Raw genomic sequence first — 19,418 nt, 5'->3', positions numbered from 1 at the left:
AGTGTGTGTGTGGTGAAGACCTTCAGTGTATGATGAAACTCAGTCCTATTTACATATTTTGCTGCTTCAGGTAACCCATTTACACGTCCTCAGAGTTTATTTGGACAAGGCCAGCATCTTGAGGATTATTCAGATGACTTCATAAGTACTGTTTCTTTCTTTCTTTTATTTTATTTTCTTTTTTTTTGTTTTTAGCTGCATTGGGTCTTCGTTGCTGTGTGCGGGCTTTCTCTAGTTGTGGCGAGCGGGGGCTACTCTTCCTTGCGGTACGTGGGCTTCTCATTGCGGTGGCTTCTCTTGTTGCAGAGCACGGGCTCTAGGCGCGTGGGCTTCAGTAGTTGTGGCACATGGGCTCAGTAGTTGTGGCTCGTGGGCTCTAGAGCGCAGACTTAGTAGTTGTGGCACACTGGCTTAGTTTCTCGGTGGCATGTGGGATCTTCCTGGGCCAGGGATCAAACCCGTGTCCCCTGCATTGGCAGGTGGATTCTTAACCACTGCACCACCAGGGAAACCCAGTACTGTTTCTTTAAAGCAATTAGCTGATGGTCCTTAAGACCCAGAATGATGGCATCAGAGCTTGTGGCTTTCTCGAGACATTTAAAATTGTCCCTCTTTTCCCCTGCCAAAACCAGAGAAGAGGTAGAGTAATGGAAAACAGCACAGATCCCCTGGGTAGTGCTTCACTCTGGCTGCCACTATACATGCAAATGGGCTTTCCAAGGAATTGCTAAAAAGGCTTATGACAGTTGTCTTGCTTCCCTGCCCATTCCAATTTGGCAGGTGAGGTTAAGGCCCAGTGGAGGCCACGCTTCAGTGTTCAGGGGTCTGGGACTGGATGCCAAGAGACCACAGGTTATTTTTGATCAGAATTGCCTAAGTCACATGAAAAGCTCTTGCTTTCGTCAAATCTGGCAAGCACTGTCCCTCCGAGAAGCGTTTCCCCCCCTAGCCAGCCCAGCTACCTTTGCAAACCCTCTCCCAACAGGAGGAAAGTCAACTCATCTTCATGGCAGGAAGGCTACAGACTTTCTGGTTTCATGGGGCTGAGGCAGGTGGGGAGCCAGGAGGGTAAATACAGAGCGATTGTTAGGAAGGAGTTATTTCAAAGGGAAGAATTATATTCCAGACTGATGAGTTGGTCTGAGATCTCCTGGTGCTGATTTTGTGGCCTGTACCATCTAGGAGTGGTTTAGACAGTGGTTCTCAAAGTGTGGTCCACAGATCCTTGGGGGTCCCAGGGGTCTTTGAGGTAATAATTATTTCATAACAATACTGTAACATTATTTGCCTTTTTCGCGTTGTGGACGTTTGCATTGGTAGCACAAAAGCCACAGTGGGTAAAAATGCTGGCACATTAGTGCCAGTCAAGGCAGTGGCATCAAACTGCATTAGTGCTTATGGCGTTCATCACCTGCGCACATGCCAAAAAATAGCTGTTTTCCTTAAAATATCCTTGATGAAGCAGTAGAAATTAGTAAGTTGATTAAATTCTCAACCTTTGAGTACATTTTTATTTTGATATTCTGTATGACAAAATGAGAACTACTCACAAAGACTTCTGTTGCAAATGGAAGTGCATGTGAACCTTGTCTCCTCACTAACCACTTCTGCTGTTAAGTTACTAGCTCAACTAGCTGCTTTAGTCATGGAACAGCATTTTGCCTTAGAAGAACAACTGAGGAACAAATTGTGGTTACTTACTGGGTATTTGGCAGCTAAATTTCTTTCTTTTTTAATATGTATTTTATTTTATTTTTGCCCACGCTGCGTGGGATGTGGGATCTTAGTTCCCCAACCAGAGATTGAACCCACACCCACTGCATTGGAAGCCCAGAGTCTTAACCACTGGACTGCCAGGGAAGTCCCAGCACTTTACTTCTTGAAAGTGAGTAAAGTGAATCTAATATTTCAAGAAAAGTAATGGATAATATTTGTTAATGGTAAAATTTGAATATTCAAGTAAAAATTACATTAAAAAAAAAACTTGTGTCTGCCACAGTGAGCTTGACAGTTTCCCAAGACTTGAAGGCTTTTTTGATGAGCTGGGTGGTGATAGTAACAAATGTTACTTTTTTGATATTGAATGATGATATGTGTTAACATTTAGAAGATCTGCATAGCTCAGGAACCTAATATTTTCCAAATGATTAATGCATGATGTTGCCAAATCACGTATAACAAGAGATCTGTTAATAGTAGAAGACAGACCAAAGATTTTCATGTAGTTGATGGAGTACAAAAAGTTCATTGATATGGTTTCAGATTTCACATGGTAACTGACTTAAGAATCTATATGTTGTCAAATTTTGGCATGGTAGCAAAAGAATATCTACAATTATCTATCTTAAAAAGCTGTTAAAATATTTTCCTTTTTCTAATGGCACAGATTTTCTTCATGTATTTCAACTAAGACAACATATTGTCACAGTTCAAGTGTGGAAGATATGAGAACTCAGTAGCCTATAAAACTACCCATTAAAGAGATATGCAAAAATGTAAAACAGTGTCATGCTTATTATTAATTTTGGGGGAAATAGATTTATTTTTAATAAAAATGTTATGTTAACATGATACATGTACTATTTTAATTTTTAAATGAATTAAATAAATATTTTAAACATTTCTCAGTTGCAGTTTCAAATAGGTAAATGTCGATAATTATAACCCATATAAACAAAAGCTCTTTGGAATCTTCAGTGTTTTTTAAAAATGCAGTTTGCTCCTGGAAACAAATGTTTGAGAACTGCTAATATAGAAACGGCCATGTTATCTAGCTGGAGGTTTCTGAGCTGTCAAAAGAGTCAAGAAAGGTTTCCAGGTTGGGAATAGTAACTATTTCATCATATATCTTTAAGTATATCAATGAAAATTATTTAAATATTTTCCTCTGTAAAATGAGAGCTTCATTAGAGTTCAGATATGCTTACATTGCACATTAAACTCACATTCTTCAATAACTGATATCAAAACAGAAAAATACTGGTGTTTACATTCAATTTTAACTTATTGGAAATAAAAATGTCATGTATATAGCGTGTTATTTGTAGAGAAATGCTTACAAATAGTCACTGTAACCTTCCCTCTGGTCTTGCAACTTAAAGCAAATCATAAATATTCAAGTAAATAAACTCATGGGCATCAAGCAAAATGAAAACAATCATCCCAACTGCTGATTATTTTCTTTCTTTTTTTAAACATCATAAGCCAATCTTTTTATTTATTTATTTTTTGGCTGAGTTTGGTCTTTGTTGCTGCGTGTGGGCTTTCTCTAGTTGCGGCGACGGGGGCTACTCTTCGTTGCGGAGCACGGGTTCTAGGCACGCGGGCTTCAGTAGTTGTGGCTCGCAGGCTCTAGAGCGCAGGGAGGCTCAGTAGTTGTGGCGCACGGGCTTAGTTGCTCCGCGGCATGTGGGATCCTCCCGTACCAGGACTCGAACCCATGTCCCCTGCATTGGCAGGCAGATTCCCAACCACTGTGCCCCCAGGGAAGCCCTGATTATTTTCTATTTTTGATGCTGTAGGAAATAGTTAAATCTCAGTCTGCATCTTAATATACATGGAGGATGCATAAACATAGCATATAGTTTTTAATGTATTTTTTACAAATCATATAACAGTTTGCATCATTTATTTAATAGGACAAAATTAAAATGTTCTTATATATTATGAATGACATTAAATATATCTAAGTAAGCATTATGCGCAACATTTTGTATCCTGAATAAAAATAAAATACCTTTTGCCTAAAATCACATTTGCATGTATTGCTAAAAATGATGGAGTGATTAAAAATACTCCCAAGAGCATTTGAGAAATTAAGTATTTCTGTGAAAGGATTCCATATTAGTTTATGAGAGCTGCTGTACAAAGTACCACAAACTGAGTGGCTTCAAACAACAGACGTTTACTCTCTCACAGTTCTGGAGTCCGGAAATATGAAATCACAGTTTGTGGGGGGCCATGCTCCCTCTAAGGGCCCGAAGGGAGAATTCTCCCTTGCCCCTCCCAGTTTCTGGTGGTTCCTGGCATTACTGAGCTTGTAGCTGCATTACTCCGCTCTTGGCCTCTGTCTTCACATGGCCTTCTTCTCGGTGTGTGTCTGTGTCTTCTCCTCTTCTTAAAAGAACACCAGTGGCTGCATCTAGGGCCCACCCTAAATCCAGGATGATTTCATCTGCAGAGTTTAAACCATCTGCAAAGGCTGTATTTGCAAATTCACATTCTGAGGTTTCAGGTGGATGTGAATTTTGGAGGATGCTATTTAACTACTATACATTCACAGTCAAAAATGATGGGGGGAATTCCCTGGCAGTCCAGTGGTTAGGACTCTGCGTTTCCACTGAAGGACGCACAAAGTTCCATCCCTGGTCATGGAAGTCCCGCATGCTGCACGGACCAAAATAAATAAATAAAAACAAAAATGATGGGGAGTGCAGACATACTTTTACAAGGTTGGGCTTTGCCGTGGGACAGGACTGCTCTGCCACTGATTAGCTCTTTGACCCTCTCAGGGTATCTACACTTTAAAGCCTCAGATTCCCCATGCGTAAAACTGAGTCCATGATAGCCATCACGCTGGCTTGTGGTAAGAAGTAAAGGAGATTATGTTTAAATATACTGTGTCCTTAGCACAGTGCCCGGCACAGAAGAAGGTCGCTCAGTTACTGTTCGTAGCCGTTTACTGTTGGTGGGGTAGGCAGGTAGTAATAATTGTAATATGTACTATAAACCTACAGTTGATGGTAATTACATTAATGATCATTGTAATCAGAGTTAGCAGGGTAATGTTAATGGTGGTTTCAAGCACCATTAGTACATAATAAAGGATGATTTTACTGTGAGTATGTAGATGAGAGAGAAGGAGACGAGGGACAGAGAGGTGAGAAACCCTTACATGGGTAGCCAGGGAGCCTGGTTAGAGACAGATGATGCTATAGACTGAATGTCTATGTCTCAAAATTCATATGTTGAAACCTAATCCCCAATGTGATGGTATTTGGGGGTGGGGCCTTTGGGAGGTGATTAGATTATGAGAGTAAAGCCCTCAGGAAGGGATTGATGCCCTAATAAAAGAGACCTAAGAGCTCTCTTGCCCCTTCTTCCTTGTGAGAACCCAGTGAGAAGGTGGTGTCTGTGAACCAGGAAGACAGGCTCACCAGACACTGACCCTGTGGGCACCTTGACCTTGGACTTCCCAGCCTGCAGAAGTGTGAGAAATAATTCTGTTGTTTATAATCCAGCCCGTCTGTGGTATTCTGTTATAGCAGCCCAAACAGACCAAGCTAGTCATCAACGGCACTGTTTCATTCAAAGGCATATCAAATATGCCTTAAAGAGCTTTACTGGAAGACAGAACACTCATATACAACATACTGTAGCACTTATCATTATTTCTATTCTGGACTTGTATTGCGCATTTCCAGGCCCGTGTCTTGATCCCTATTTTGGGTAGTATTTGGAGACTTTGAAGCATAATACAGAAAAACTCTAAAAGCTCATTTCACTGTAATTCTATGCAGTCCAGCCCAGCTGAGTCTGCCCTCCTGCAGCTGTCAAACTGATTTCATGTCCCACTTCAGGCCCCCCTTACCGCCTCTGGGCGCCTTAAAACTGTACCCTTGCTCCTCTCTCACCTCCCCTTCTGCAGATGACCTTGGCTAGGTCGTTCCTGAGAACTGCAAGTCCGTTGCACACGAGCTACCTCCCTCGCTCTCTCCTTCATCTCAAAGTGTGTTGACGTCCTTGCCCATCTGTTCTTCTTTCCCTCTGTTTCTGATGAGGAATTGCCTCTCTCCCCTCTAAGACTAATCCCTCCTCTGGGTATCTACCCTTGGCCCTAGTCATAATTATGGTCCATAATTATGCCTTTATTTTCTTGCATTTGGTCTCTCTCCATGGAATCCTTCCACTCCATCTGTAAACATGCTCAGAATCCCTCTTTGTTCTTAAAAGCACTGTCCCCTCCAGCTACTATTTTGCCTCCATAACAGTACTATTAAACTTCTTGAAAGTGTGGTGACCTAGCCCCAGTTTCATGTTGTGACCAGCTGTTAATTATTATAAAATTGTTGAAAGAAGAATTCAGAATTCCCAACAGTTAAACCCCTGATCATTTCTTCCTGGTAGAGATAAGACATGACCCAACTCTGGGCGGCGAGGAGGTCCCAGGCCTCTGAAGCCTGGTCTCTGGAGTTTGCTGCCACTTGCCCACCACAGCCCTCTGGGCTGCCCTCCGTGTGGGGGGAATTTAGCATATTCAGAATATGTCAAGGATGACTATAACAAAGTGGTTTTAAGAAATCGGAAATTTACACAGCTATTCACTTGGAAAAATTATAAAATCGGTGAATGCCCTGAGGAGAGCATAAATAAAGACGCTTTTGTCTTTTAACCTCTGAATTTGTTCCTGAGAGTTTTCTGAATAATAAGGGGTAGGAGAATTTCCATCCTCTCCAGTATACATTCCATTTGCTTAAAACCTGCAGATTCAGTCCTGAGTGACGCTTAGAACTCTTGTGGGTCCAGAGAAGGTGGCGAGAAGCTGTTCAGTTTATTATAACCTGTTTAATTTGTTCCAGGAATTAGATAGTAAATCAGTACTTACCAAGTACACACCACAGATGGAGGCAGGATAGTTGTACAGAATGGTTTATAATGCGTCTGGGTATTTGTGTTTAAAGTCAGAAAAAGAAAATATACGTGGATCATACTGGAGCAGGCCAAACATTTTTCTATAGAATCCCTGGAAACCTACCCTGTAAAACCCCTGTAGAAAAAAGGACATATATGCCAGCTCATTGTGTAACGTAACATTGCATCCTCCAGCCTACTGGGGGCTGGGAGGCAGCCTCAGCCTTCCCAGCAGCTGAGAGGTGCCCCCGCCACCAGAGGCCTTTCGAGGAACTGAAAGATGACTGTGAAGATGCAGATGGGTTTAGTGAACATATTGCAATTTTATTCTCTGTTGTGTAGGCAAAGGAAACTATATTCCTATCTGACTTGCTAGACTAACACTTCTCAATAGCAACTTTGTTTACTGAGAAATTATATGTAAAAATTATACTGTGGACAGTTGAATCAATCAGCAGTAGAAGTGTGTGACATGCTATATATAATATTCCCAAGGCAGATAGAAAGAAGTGTAAAATGTGGTTTCTGCCTTTGGAGAAATTTACAGCTAAAATGAGGCTGTATTTACACCCGCCCACCTCCCCGGTCTCTTATCAAATTACCAACCTTCCTTGGTTCCATAACAATAAGTAGTGTGACATGGTTGAATGTTGAGAAAGTTATGTGTTAAAAAATCTTGTCTTATCACCAACCACCCAAAGGTTCAGATTTGTGTGCCTTGTGCCATCCAGGAGGAGAGAAGGCAGCATTTGCACCACTGTTCTTTATTAATTCTTTCCTATGAGAGAGTCGTCCCCCTCCCTCCCCGCCCCCCGCAAGGGAATTGCATGGCCTGTTATTGTACAGTCACCAGTTTTATTTTTTTTGTCTCAGCCACCACATGTGGAGGATTTATTGGTTCTACATCTGCAATCGAGCTACATCCTTTAACCTAATATCACAATAGAGAAATAACCTCTAAATGGTTTAGCCTGCATATAACTCTGATTGCCTTTTAATTAGGGGGAAAATCACAAGCTGAAAAGAGCAACAGACTGGAAGCCAGTTAAAAATCAGAATAATCAACTGAGAAAAAAGAAAACGTAATCTCATAACATTTAATGTTTAACCACAGGATAATAGTTTCTTTATTCCTTAAATAACTTTTTCTGCACCCCTGCCCACCCCCTCTGTTTCTCAGATTGGAACTCTAACATAGATTAGAATTGCCAAGTATCTGTGAAATGAAAGACTGTCCCTGTACCCCTCCCATCCCCCATAAGAGCTTAGAGCAAATAAAACCGAGAAAGTCACAGTTCAGCCCAAGAATTAGGTTTGTATGGCCCTGATGTAGGACTATCTGAGAGTGGGCTCAAAGGCAGATTGGGGAAGAATTAGGCCAAACCAGAGTATAAACCTTTTAGTAATGTTTCCGTAGACATAGATAATAATTTGGCATATTACAAACCGCTGGCATTCAATTTTTACAAACTTTAAAAACAGGAAAACTTCAGGAGCATTAGTAGAACCAAAAATATAACTTGCTATTATTTATTGGTCCAGAGGTTGACTTTTATGAATTTTGAGAAAGGACCAGGTTTGAGGCAATTCCTTTCATGATTTGTTAAGTCAGCCAAGTCATATCCAAAGAAGGCTGTAAACACATATAAACAGATTGTTATTTTTCTTGGTGGAGTGAAGAAAGGGCTTTTTTCTTTGTAGGAGTATGTTGGATTATTTAGGGGGGAAAATGAAAGGAAAAAATGTGAGGTGGTAGGAGCAGCTCTGTGAAATGAGGCTGGACTGGCTTGTTTGCCCATAAGACGTATTTCTAGCAGTTATCTCCTTAAAGCTGGTCAGAGTTGTGAACATCTGTTCATTTCTATTCAGCTTGAGGACTGCGGTCTGTAAGGAAAAGGATCTGGGATGTCACAATGCATGCCAGGCGCCAGAGCTCCAAGGAGCCTTCCTAGCATGGAAATTACTCACGTTTCCTATGATCACGAAGCACCATGTGCTCAGCTAATTACTGTTCTCTGCGACTGCTGTCACATCTTGAAACTCTCCATGACCCAACTGTGGAAATCCTGTTTGCCTCCCACCCCCTCCCCCAAAGAATGAAAAGTAGCAAATTGCACGGCTGGGCTTGTTTAATGAATGCGATTTATTTTTGTTGAACCAAAGACACAAGAGGTTTCCGAGGCTGTTAGGTTGATGCTAGATTTGTGAATGACTTCGTGGTCCACATCTTTAGATAAGTTTAAGGTGGAGGGTGTCTGCCCGTTTACTAGATGATAGTCTGTACAAAGACGTTTTCTTTATTTCCACAGGTTCCTGGAATAAAATGACCTTTAACAGTAGACAAGGTCATCCTGCTGACTTCAGGCAGAGCCTATCAGGTGTGGTGCAGACATCTGAGAATCATTTTAATAAGAATGTCCTCAAGATGCTGCCTCCTTCCTTTGTGACCCCTTCAGAATTCAGCTGTAGTCTTCCTGAGGTCTTAGTAACCCTAATGCTGTAACCTGAGGCTCTTTCTGGTTTTTCAGATAGAAATAGCAAGTTAGCTTGTACTCTATAGCAAATACAATTTTTGTTGCAATGCTTTTTCATTCATTCATTCATTAGAGCATTAAAAATGAAACAGTTTTGCCTTCGTGATGTTAAGGTAACTTTGATCACTCCCCCCTCAAAAAAAAAAAAACTTAGTTTGTCAAGACAGATTGAACATTACTTTTACATAGTTTATAACAGGAGTTTGGTTTTCATGGAGGCATTGATTGGCTTGGATATGGGTTTATCTGAGTGACTATGTGAATATATTAGTGAGTAGTAAGATATTATTACTTGGTCTTACAGGGGCGAAAAAGGCCTGAAAGCAGCTTGATTTTCTGGAGAAAGAAACTTCCTGAGCATGGCTAGTAATACTTTCTATCCATTTAGATGCAACTGCCGGATGATATTACGCAAAGTAATGAATGGTGACATATTAGTTAACATGTTGCCATCGGCAGGTTTGAGCGGGTGCAGATGGCGTATGCTAAAACAATTATTATGGCCTAGAGAAATATGCAGAATTGTTTCTTAAAAGTCTTAATAATGCCTGCAATATGATTTTTTTTTGCAAGAGATAAAACTGGGGGTACCACTGGAGAGATATAGACTAGAAAAACAAAACAAAACAAAAACAAAAGAGAGCAAAATTGATTCAACCATTTCCAGAAGCTTTTCCAGTTAAAAAACAACAACAAGAAAACGTTGAATCCAAGCAGCACAGCCTGCCTGTCATATCAAAAATCATAGGAGAGACCCAGGCATCCTCATTCTTCCTTTGCACTCTTTTTTTTTTCCTTCTTCTCCTTTGTCCATTCTCGATCTGTCAAGGGATTCTAGGCCCAGGGCATAACTATGACAGATGGGCAGGAAACTGTAATCTGTTGCTGTCTTTCAATTTTGGAGGAATCATGGTGACCACGAAGGGGTTAAAACCGTCAACACGGATCAGAGCTTGGAGATAATTAGTGTAATATCAATCTCAGAACACTGGTGCAGATGACCACACAATAGCAGATGAATTCAACTAGGTTACTGTTTGTAAGAAATGCTTCTTCATCTCTTTCCAGTTCATGCACAACTATGCTTTTTAAATGCCTATGTGTTAAAGTTAGGTGCATACAAATCATGATTAAAGATGATTGTGAATCTTTTTTTATTTTGGAAGGTGCATTTTGAATTAGCACTTGTACAGACAAGCTGGATAGATATGTACCCTCTGAGCATGAGCTAGGTAGCCTTTGAAGTGTTTAGCAGCATGTTGACTGTTACCTATGACTAAGGCTGCCAGAATGCAGAATTCAGTGATGTGATTTCGGGAAGGCAAACTATTACCAGATATACTTTTATTTATTTATTGCGTTTTAACTTTCCTTTTCTTATAAGAAACATGAAAGGAAAGAGATGTAGACCTTTTTTTTTTTTAAACAAAACATAGGCTTGAGAAGAATAAAATACATTTTTCTCTTATTAGCTTCAAAGAGAAAATTGATAGATAAAAAGCAGAGACTGAAAGCTGGTTTTCAGAAGTCCATGTAGTAACCAGAAAGGGACAAGTATGACTTAAAAATTGGAGCAGGAATCCATGATGGACTAGGGGAAGAATGGGTAAAGGAGAACTTAAATAACCCAGATATGTTCAAATCCACAGGTCCCAATGGCTGGCATCCTAGAGTTCTTAATGAATTGGCCGAAGTCATCACAGAACCGCTAGATATCATTTTTGAGAACTCGTGGAGGACTGATGAGGTGCCTGAAGACTGGAAAAGGGCATATTTAGAGCCTTCTTTCAAAAAGGGAAATGGATGATGACCCTGGAAATACTCATCAGCCTAACTTTTTGCTTGGAAAAATTCTGGAATAATCAACTTAGTACACTGGGTAACGAACTTATAATAGCTAGACAAAAGGCAGTGAAATATCACACATAAAGAAGTACTGAGTTCATTTTTTAAAGACACACCATTGTGAGATACAGTCTTCTACATATTTTGGGATTCTGCCCTCGGTACCATGAATTCTTGCTGCAAATAAGTGAGGTTGGCTAAGGCATTTGGGTACTGACTAATTTTAAGTGGTAGTACAAGACAAAAAGATTTCTGGCAATAGCTAGAAATTACATCATTTCCAAATTAGCCTTTAAGTTGAGAATAGTCTTTTTTTTTTTTTTTTTTTTTTTTTTTTGCGGTACGCGGGCCTCTCACTGCTGTGGCCTCTCCCGTTGCGGAGCACAGGCTCCGGACGCGCAGGCCCAGTGGCCATGGCTCACGGGCCCAGCCGCTGCGCAGCACGTGGGATCCTCCCGGACCGGGGCACGAACCCGCATCCCCTGCATCGGCAGGTGGACCCCCAACCACTGCGCCACCAGGGAAGCCTGAGAATAGTCATTTTAATTTTGTATTTTAACATATTTTTTCGCTTTATATAGGACTGTTTTCATAGGTGAAGTATTTTATATAATTCTCTATAGAATAGTTTGGTGAAGGAATTCTTATTTTAAGGTGCTTTATATAGTTATTTCATATGTAGGTACAATGATAAAGGTGACAAATTCAGGAACATCTGCAAAGGAAGAAACTTTTTTCTAACTTCTCTTTTTAAGTTTCATCTGGCTGAATTTGAGTGTTAGGACATGTAAGAGTGTCTTACTCTGATGTACATGGAGCAAGGGCCAGCTGTGTGACTGGATGGCCAGTTTTCCTCAGCCCTGGACACTGCCATGGCCCAGATTCCCTCCCCAGATTCTGATTTCAGGCCTCTGGTGGGGGGGGGGGCAGAGAGGTGGGCCGTGGCAGTGGACATTAAGAGCCCTGTATAACCACAGCCAAAAAGGAGAGTAGAAGGAGGTGGGAGGAAGAAATTAAGATGAATCTGGAGTTCTTCTAATTCCTATTGTTTTTGCCTTTGGATGTTGGCAGTTTTCTTTTCTGCTTAGAAAATGCAATCATGTTGACCAGACCCCAAACTTAGTTAAAAGGAGATCATCAGAAGAGATCTAGACATGCAACAAGCTCCATGGTCAGACAGATTCTGAGAGCAGCTAGGCAGTACTGTATTCCAGAATCTTCCCTGCACTACTTACAAGTACGAAAGAGATTGAAGCTTACATCACATTGTAATGCTCAAGAGTAGGAACCCTCGGAGAAAATGAGGTAGATGTACATTCATTTCTTCCTGGTGCATATGGGAATGGGTAGGCAGTTAAGGTCTCCAAGGGCTATTTTAATCACAATACTGCTTTAAAAATCTAAGGTTGACATAGTTTAGCTACTTCTAGAGATTAATTTAGATACCGGGTAAAGTCAGTCTCATTCTTAAGTACAAATGCAAGGAAATTAAGCTCTAAAAGCATGTATACGTTGTCTTTTAAACTACGTGTTTAAAAAAATACTGCTTGCAGTTTTGTAAGAATTATATGCCGATCAACCATTTTTTTTTTCCCAAGTGAGTCTTTATAATTTCCAAGTTAGGTTTTTTTTTTGGTTTTTGTTTTTTTTAAGGAGTGGGGGTCTCTATAGATTATAGATATAATTTATTGTGATAATAAATGGCTTCCTGTTCGAGACCTCATTTCCAGGTGCAGGATCTGTGGCAGATTTATTTCACAGATGTACATTTACATGCATTTGTTGAATTGTTGCTAGAGAGGACCCGATTTCTGAAAAATCTAGTATTTTCACTGTGGGCATTATGATGCAATCTACTGCAACCAAAAAGGGGGCTCTTTGGTCATTGCAAGTTTTATTTTCTATTTATATAATGTCTAGCTTCAATTATTTTGCCAAATTTAAATCTTCTCTTTGTGTTTGCTATTGGAATTTGAAAATAACAATCCTCTATCACAATGTAGAATGGTGAAATAGCCCATGGATTTTAAAGACTTCTTACCTAAAGCTAGAGGAAGAAAGCTTTAAAATAAGCAGAGAAATATTAAAGGAAGCCCATTAATTCTTTTGCATTAAATGAAGATGAGTTAAGAGTTAGAATATAAGACATAAGAGAAAGGAAGTAATCTTACCATGAATTATATCTGGAGATAATTAAGCTTAAGAAGAGTAATTTTTTCATAGTGTTTTTTTCTTTTATCTAATATTCATGATATCGTTAATTTTTTAAGGTAAAGGAAATAGCTGAGGGACAAATAAATATATTATGAAAATTAGAGGATTATCTTGATTTGTATTTCCTAGAACATCAAGAGAGGTTAATTACAGACTTTTACTTCATAATATTGAGGAAATGGGAGGATTATAGCCACACTTTCTTCATTTCATCTTAAAACAAAATTTTTAAGGTGAGGAAAGAAAGATTTTACGCACATATTCTTGGCATAGGGAATGCATGATTCTAAGGGCTCTTTCCTCACAAAGGAATTTACAGCAACATAGAATAGCTGCACTCAAGCAGTTTTTCAATCCAGAGAAATTTACAGCATCTTGGTGTTGTGAAATTAATAACAGAAACAATAAGCATTGAGTTTTTATTTTGGAGTTCCTCAGATCTGAGTTCAAATTCTAGAATCACGTTGATAGCTTTTTCCTGTCATGAATCTGTTAAGAACAAAGCTAAGAATGTAGCATGAGAAATGATCTTGAACAATTATTAAACTCATCAAAGCTTTTTATCCTTGTCCATAAAATGGGAAGAATACATACCCTCCCTTAGCTCTTAAGAGGCTTAAGAATTCTGCAACATACACCCACACAGTTCTTGGCTGGGTGTTGACACACAGTAGGTGCGCAGTGCCTCGCTCCCTTCCCTTCTTTTTTTCCTCTTATATGGAAGAGATTACCTTAAAACTGACTACAACACTCAAGAATAAATTGACTCAAGCACAAATTGTCCTTATTGATGCCTTAAACCCACTGAATAAGGCCCTTTGCTTTCTTTTAGGAAGGATAAAGGAGAGCTACAGTGCCTGCCCATAGTAGGAGTCGAGTAAATGTTTATTGATCGAATGAAAAGAATGTGATTTTTAAAAACAATGAGCGAATAGCTAAGGCCAACATTTTTCAAGTCTGGGGAAATTGTCACATAGACACATATAAAGGTATTCTTTAAGTTGCCCCTTTTTAAAACCGCTTTAGATTTATAAATTTAGTGTGCAAATTAGGGACGGGCAGATATGCATTTCCTCTGATTTTATGACTGTGATTTACAAATTAAGAGTGCAAATGGGCATTCCCCCATAGCCTTTTCTGGGATAAATCCAGCCAAGACATGAAGCAGATGATGGTGGATGGCAAACTCTTTTCTATGCAAAGAGAAACCAGATGTGCAAGTGACTGGGATGCACCTGCCAGCAAACTGAGATAAGCCTGCCTGGAATGTCCTCTATGAAGAATCTGGGTGTTGTAAACAGGTCCTTTGCATGGGCATTGAACAGTAATAAAAAGGAAGGTTGAAGAAAATTAAATTCTTCGACAAAATGGTTCATTTTTACATGTAATATTTAATTACGTGTCAAAATATCATGTTCAGACAGGTGGAGGATTTCTGCATTTCAAAGTGAATAAGGAATAAAGAGTAGAAAAGTATATCCAGAGACATATGCAAGAAATGAGCAACAGCTACACCTCTAAAGTGGCCAGTTCACCATTCAGACCAAGGGCAGGGTGACAGAATTCTTAGAAGAGACCAGCTGGCATCTTATGCTTAGAATAAAATCATCAGAGATGCTGTCTTAAATTAAACCAGATAAGTTGTGCAGAGCAAAGTGAATCAGCTAGGCTTTCTCTTCTAGAATTTTCGAATTTTATTCTTATTAGCAGTCTCAGTGGTCATCAATTAAGTATTCCTACATCAGATGTTTTATACTATCAGATTCTTTGATTAGAAAATCCTCTTCAGTTTTCTATTATTAATCTCTAAGGAGATAAAAATCTAATAATTTTCTACTCCATGATCACTATTTTAGATATTTCCATAAAAGGCAAAAAAAAGAGATAGAATGTAGTTCAGAAAATGGAACAACATAACTTTTTTTACTTATAAAAATAGTTATTTTGTTTTAAATTGTTTAAATTCCTGGAAATTAAGTTTTTAAAAAAATTTTTGTTGTTAAAATATAACTTTTAGAGGAAAATTGGAGGTTAAAGTCTACCTCAAGAACCTGGTGGTATTTTTTTTGACAATTTGACCAAACTTTCTTCCACTGGAACAAAAGGAAAGAAGTCGACTATTAAACATTGTTTGAGATGAGAAATCCCTTTTATAGGTGTATTCCGTATCATGTCGTTTGTCAGATGAATTTTCCCTTGTTATTCCAAAAATGAAGTACTGTGTTGAATTTCTTGAGGGCAAAGTAGGATATTGATTGGGGCAAATGTTAGAAATTCTGTTGTTCACTGAAGCTGTTGCCCTGCTTGCTAAACTCGACACTATCCTGAGATACTCTATGGGTTACAAAAGCATTATTCTTTGAAAAGTTCTGACCATACAAAAACGTGTGCATGGACTTGAAGAATCACCTTGTGTCCATCTAAGTAGTAGAGCAGAGATTCATTCTAAATGAAAGTTGCCATGTGGTTTTGTGCATGTAACTGCAATTGACACCTTTTTCCTTTCAGTTACTGTTTTAAAAAGGGACTGTGTGAGAAGGCCCTTTGGAGAGCCGAATTGGAACAGCATTATGAACCCTGGACTGTGTGCTCGTGCAGCGCTATAATTTGCAAACATATGTCCTCTGTTCAATAAACGTTACAGCTTTCACTGCGGTTTCCGCCTTGACTCTTTTGTGATCGTTTACATTTCGATGAATGGGACAGAGTATGTGCGTTATTTAAATGGACAATATATAAATGTTTATGGTACTGGAGCATTATGGTTAGCATGGGAAATCAGAGTGCGAACCCAGAAGAAAGGAGAAAGCCGGGCTCCCCACACTGCCTGCAAAATTCAAATAAATCCTTAATGATGTTTGCTTGGATGCTTTTGTGTGAGGGTTATTATACATGTATGTTGTGGCTTTCTCCCTTCTCCCCCCACCCCGCTTCTGACTGAAAAAATACTTCTGAGGGTGATAGCATGCGATTCCGTGCCAGTAATTGTGGCCCCCCGCAGTGGGAGGTGACGTCGTGGTGTATATTAGGTGGTAGGCGGGGTCATATGTGGAGTTTCTCCATATGGGATCCTGCTGTGGCTGCCAGAGTCCCTGAATCTCCACCCAAAGGTTGTTGTGATTCAATTATAGGTAAGCAGCATCTCAGGGGTCATGAGACCTAAAGATTTGAATCCCAGCCTTACTACTTTCTTCCTTCAGGACCTTGAGCAAATGGAATAATTCTTGTAAATGCTTAACACGATAATTAGCACATGATAAGCAGCCCCGAACATTAATTCAAAGAAGTTTTGTAATAGTGTTTTGGGTTCTGTATAAATGGCATCATGTGATATCTTTTGATGATGATGAATAGCTGTTTTTATTCACGCTGAATACAAAATGAAAGGAAAGTAAATTTAAAGCAAGGAAGATGTGGAGTAAATATTAGGAAGAAATAGCTACATTTTTGATTTTTAGAAATGAAAAGGGACCTGAGGATGTCCTAGATGGATTGAGAAATTGTGTAGTTAAGACACTAAGGAGCCTAGAGTGTGTGGCACACCCACCGTGACATTGGGCTGGTGATAGACAGTCAAGGTTATTCCCAGGTCCTCTAATCCCAGCTTTTTGTCTGATGTCAGATCCTAGAAAGTATACCTAAGATATGTGGCATCTTCAAAAAAAAGACCCATCTTTCTGTACTGTCCTAAATTTCAACTTAGATTCATGGTCTTCAAGACATAGCCTTAGAATACTTTTGTTCATAAACTAAAGCTCCAACCAGCCCCAGGGTTCTGCAGAGGCCAGCATTATGGTATGAAAACCTAATCTGTCAGCTCTAAAATCGTATGCTTCAAGACTTCGTTGATTTGTCAGCGAAAAAGTCAATAATAGAAGAGTCAGTAATATTGGTGAACAGCACTAAAATGTATTTTTAAAAAAGAAGGGCTTCCCTGGTGGCGCAGTGGTTGAGAGTCCGCCTGCCGATGCGGGGACGCAGGTTCGTGCCCCGGTCTTGGAGGATCCCACGTGCCGCGGAGCGGCTGGGCCCGTGAACCATGGCCGCTGAGCCTGCGCGTCCGGAGCCTGTGCTCCGCAATGGGAGAGGCCACAACAGTGAGAGGCCCGCAAAAAATGAAAAAAGAAATAAAGAAATAAATAAAATAAAATAAAAAAGGGAAAATGCGAGCATGCAGTAGAAATCCCGAGTAAGGAGCGGTTGATAAAGAGTAGGATGGTTTATATCATAAATAAAATCACTTGACCTAGGGCAGCCTTTAAAGTCTGTCAACTGAATCTGGAAAATGAATACCTTTTAGTCTCATTCCAGGTCATACGCTGTCCCACTGAGGACTTTTTAATTTAAAAGAGGAATCTTGAACAATTTTAAGTGAAAAACTTCCTTCCCTCCCTCCCCTACCCTAGAATTACTCTGAGGACAGAGTGCCTTCATGTAATTATGGACACTTTTTTGGCCCACCTTCTCTACTTTATTATATCCATGTACCGTTAACAGGATGTCTGTGGAATCTCATCTGTCTCTTGGTTGAAAAATGAGCACCAGTCATGAACTGTATATATTCCGTGTGCATTCTTTTATATCCGCTGAGCTCCATCAATTTAACTTCAACTTCATTTTGGAAATTAATCAATCTACAAAATAGCATTTGCAAAAATAGCCATTTTAAGTGAAGAATATACATTTAATTTCTTTCTAAATCCTGACTGATAAATCAGAAGGCCTGAATCCAATCCAGTCTTGGTTTTCTTGGTGAGTAGCTGTCTAACCACTTCTTTTTACCCCTTTGCAGCTCTCACGTCTGTGAAAGTGTCCAGTGAACAGTGTTACCTAAACACACCCTGTGAAAGGTCTGGGAAACAGATGGTATCTGTGAATACCATCATGCCCTTTAGAAGAAAGTCACAGAGAGCCATGGTCTGGTTTTTTACTATGACCTCCCCGAGGCTGTGAGCATGTCTCTTTCGCCCCCAATAGAGTTGTTCCCGGCTTAGTACTTCCGTAGTTCTGGTATATTTTCTGACACATTGTGCGTGTCAATAATATTGTTGAATGGATGAAGAACCAAGTGAACTTTCTCATGTGCCTAAGGAAACTGAACACTGAAGTTGTATCGGTTGGTTCTACCAGGGCATTTCCTGGTCTCAGGGAATTTGCAGGAACTCCATGCCCTTTGTGTTTGAAGGAGGGCATGCCTTTCACTCCAAGAAGCGGGAAACCAAATTTCTTTTTATCAGAAGTTCACCTTGGGGTGTAGTTTTGTTGTTATTCAAGTCCTCTGGCTTTCCTGTTTCCTTTTATATAAAACTATAAATGCAAATATTTTATAAAATAAAAATTTACATGCTCATTTAGGGTTTTTTTGGCTGAAATGTATTAAATATTATAATTTGTGAAGGCATCTGGAAGTATTAAAATGGTACACTATTTGGATTATGATTTTCTTTTGGCTGTATTTTCATAATAATTCAATTTCTGAATTGTGAGAGGGATATCACCTATTCCTGCAATTAAAGCTTACAAAATATCAATCTATTCTTGCGATTAAAGCTAATCAAACTATAATAAATATACTTATCATATGCATGCTAGTGTATGGTGTGCTACTAGACAACATACAAAGATATTTTGATAACCTGTCCTACAAATAGTAACTTCCCTCTTTGTTGCATTTTGGACACACCGCCTTTTAAATATATTTAATATAAATATATGACCTATGGTTTTGTCCTTGGAAATAATTATTTCTTCCCTAAAGATTATGTTTACCTTCTACCATTAGAAAGGCAAAAAAAAAGAGTGGAGTATTTAAGAATAGTCATTCCACGAGTGATATAAACAGGTGAGGGGAGGGATAGATTGGGAGTCTGGGATTGACATGTACACACTGCTATTTTTAAAATAGATCACCAATAAGGACCTACTGTATAACACAGGACACTCTACTCAGTATTCTGTAATAACCTAAATGGGAAGAGAATTTGAAAAAGAATAGATATATGTATATGCATAACTAAATCACTTTGTTGTACACCTGAAACTAATGCAACATTGTTAATCAACTGTGCTCCAATTTAAAATAAAAATTAAAAAAACCCAGTCATTCCAGGGTTGTTCCGACTGGATTTGAATCCCAGAGAGCACTGAGAATTACAGTCACTTGATCTAGAAGGAAACTTGTGACTCTACAGTGGT

General features: G+C 39.4%; 1 protein-coding gene across 1 annotated transcript in view; it reads left to right on the top strand.

Annotated features, from left to right (window-relative positions):
• The window catches only part of SAMD5 (sterile alpha motif domain containing 5), a 52,065-nt gene extending 41,189 nt beyond the window's left edge, over positions 1-10,876 (top strand). The window contains exon 2 of the mRNA XM_060030496.1: positions 10,814-10,876. Within this exon, the coding sequence (XP_059886479.1) occupies positions 10,814-10,876 (63 nt within the window). The remainder of the gene's footprint in view (positions 1-10,813) is intronic.
• Positions 10,877-19,418: the final 8,542 nt, after the last annotated feature.

Source organism: Delphinus delphis, chromosome 14, assembly GCF_949987515.2.
Source record: "Delphinus delphis chromosome 14, mDelDel1.2, whole genome shotgun sequence".
In the NCBI taxonomy this organism is placed as follows: Eukaryota; Metazoa; Chordata; class Mammalia; order Artiodactyla; family Delphinidae; genus Delphinus; species Delphinus delphis.
Note: the sequence above shows the minus strand (reverse complement) of the source record. Positions and strands in the feature narration are given on the sequence as shown.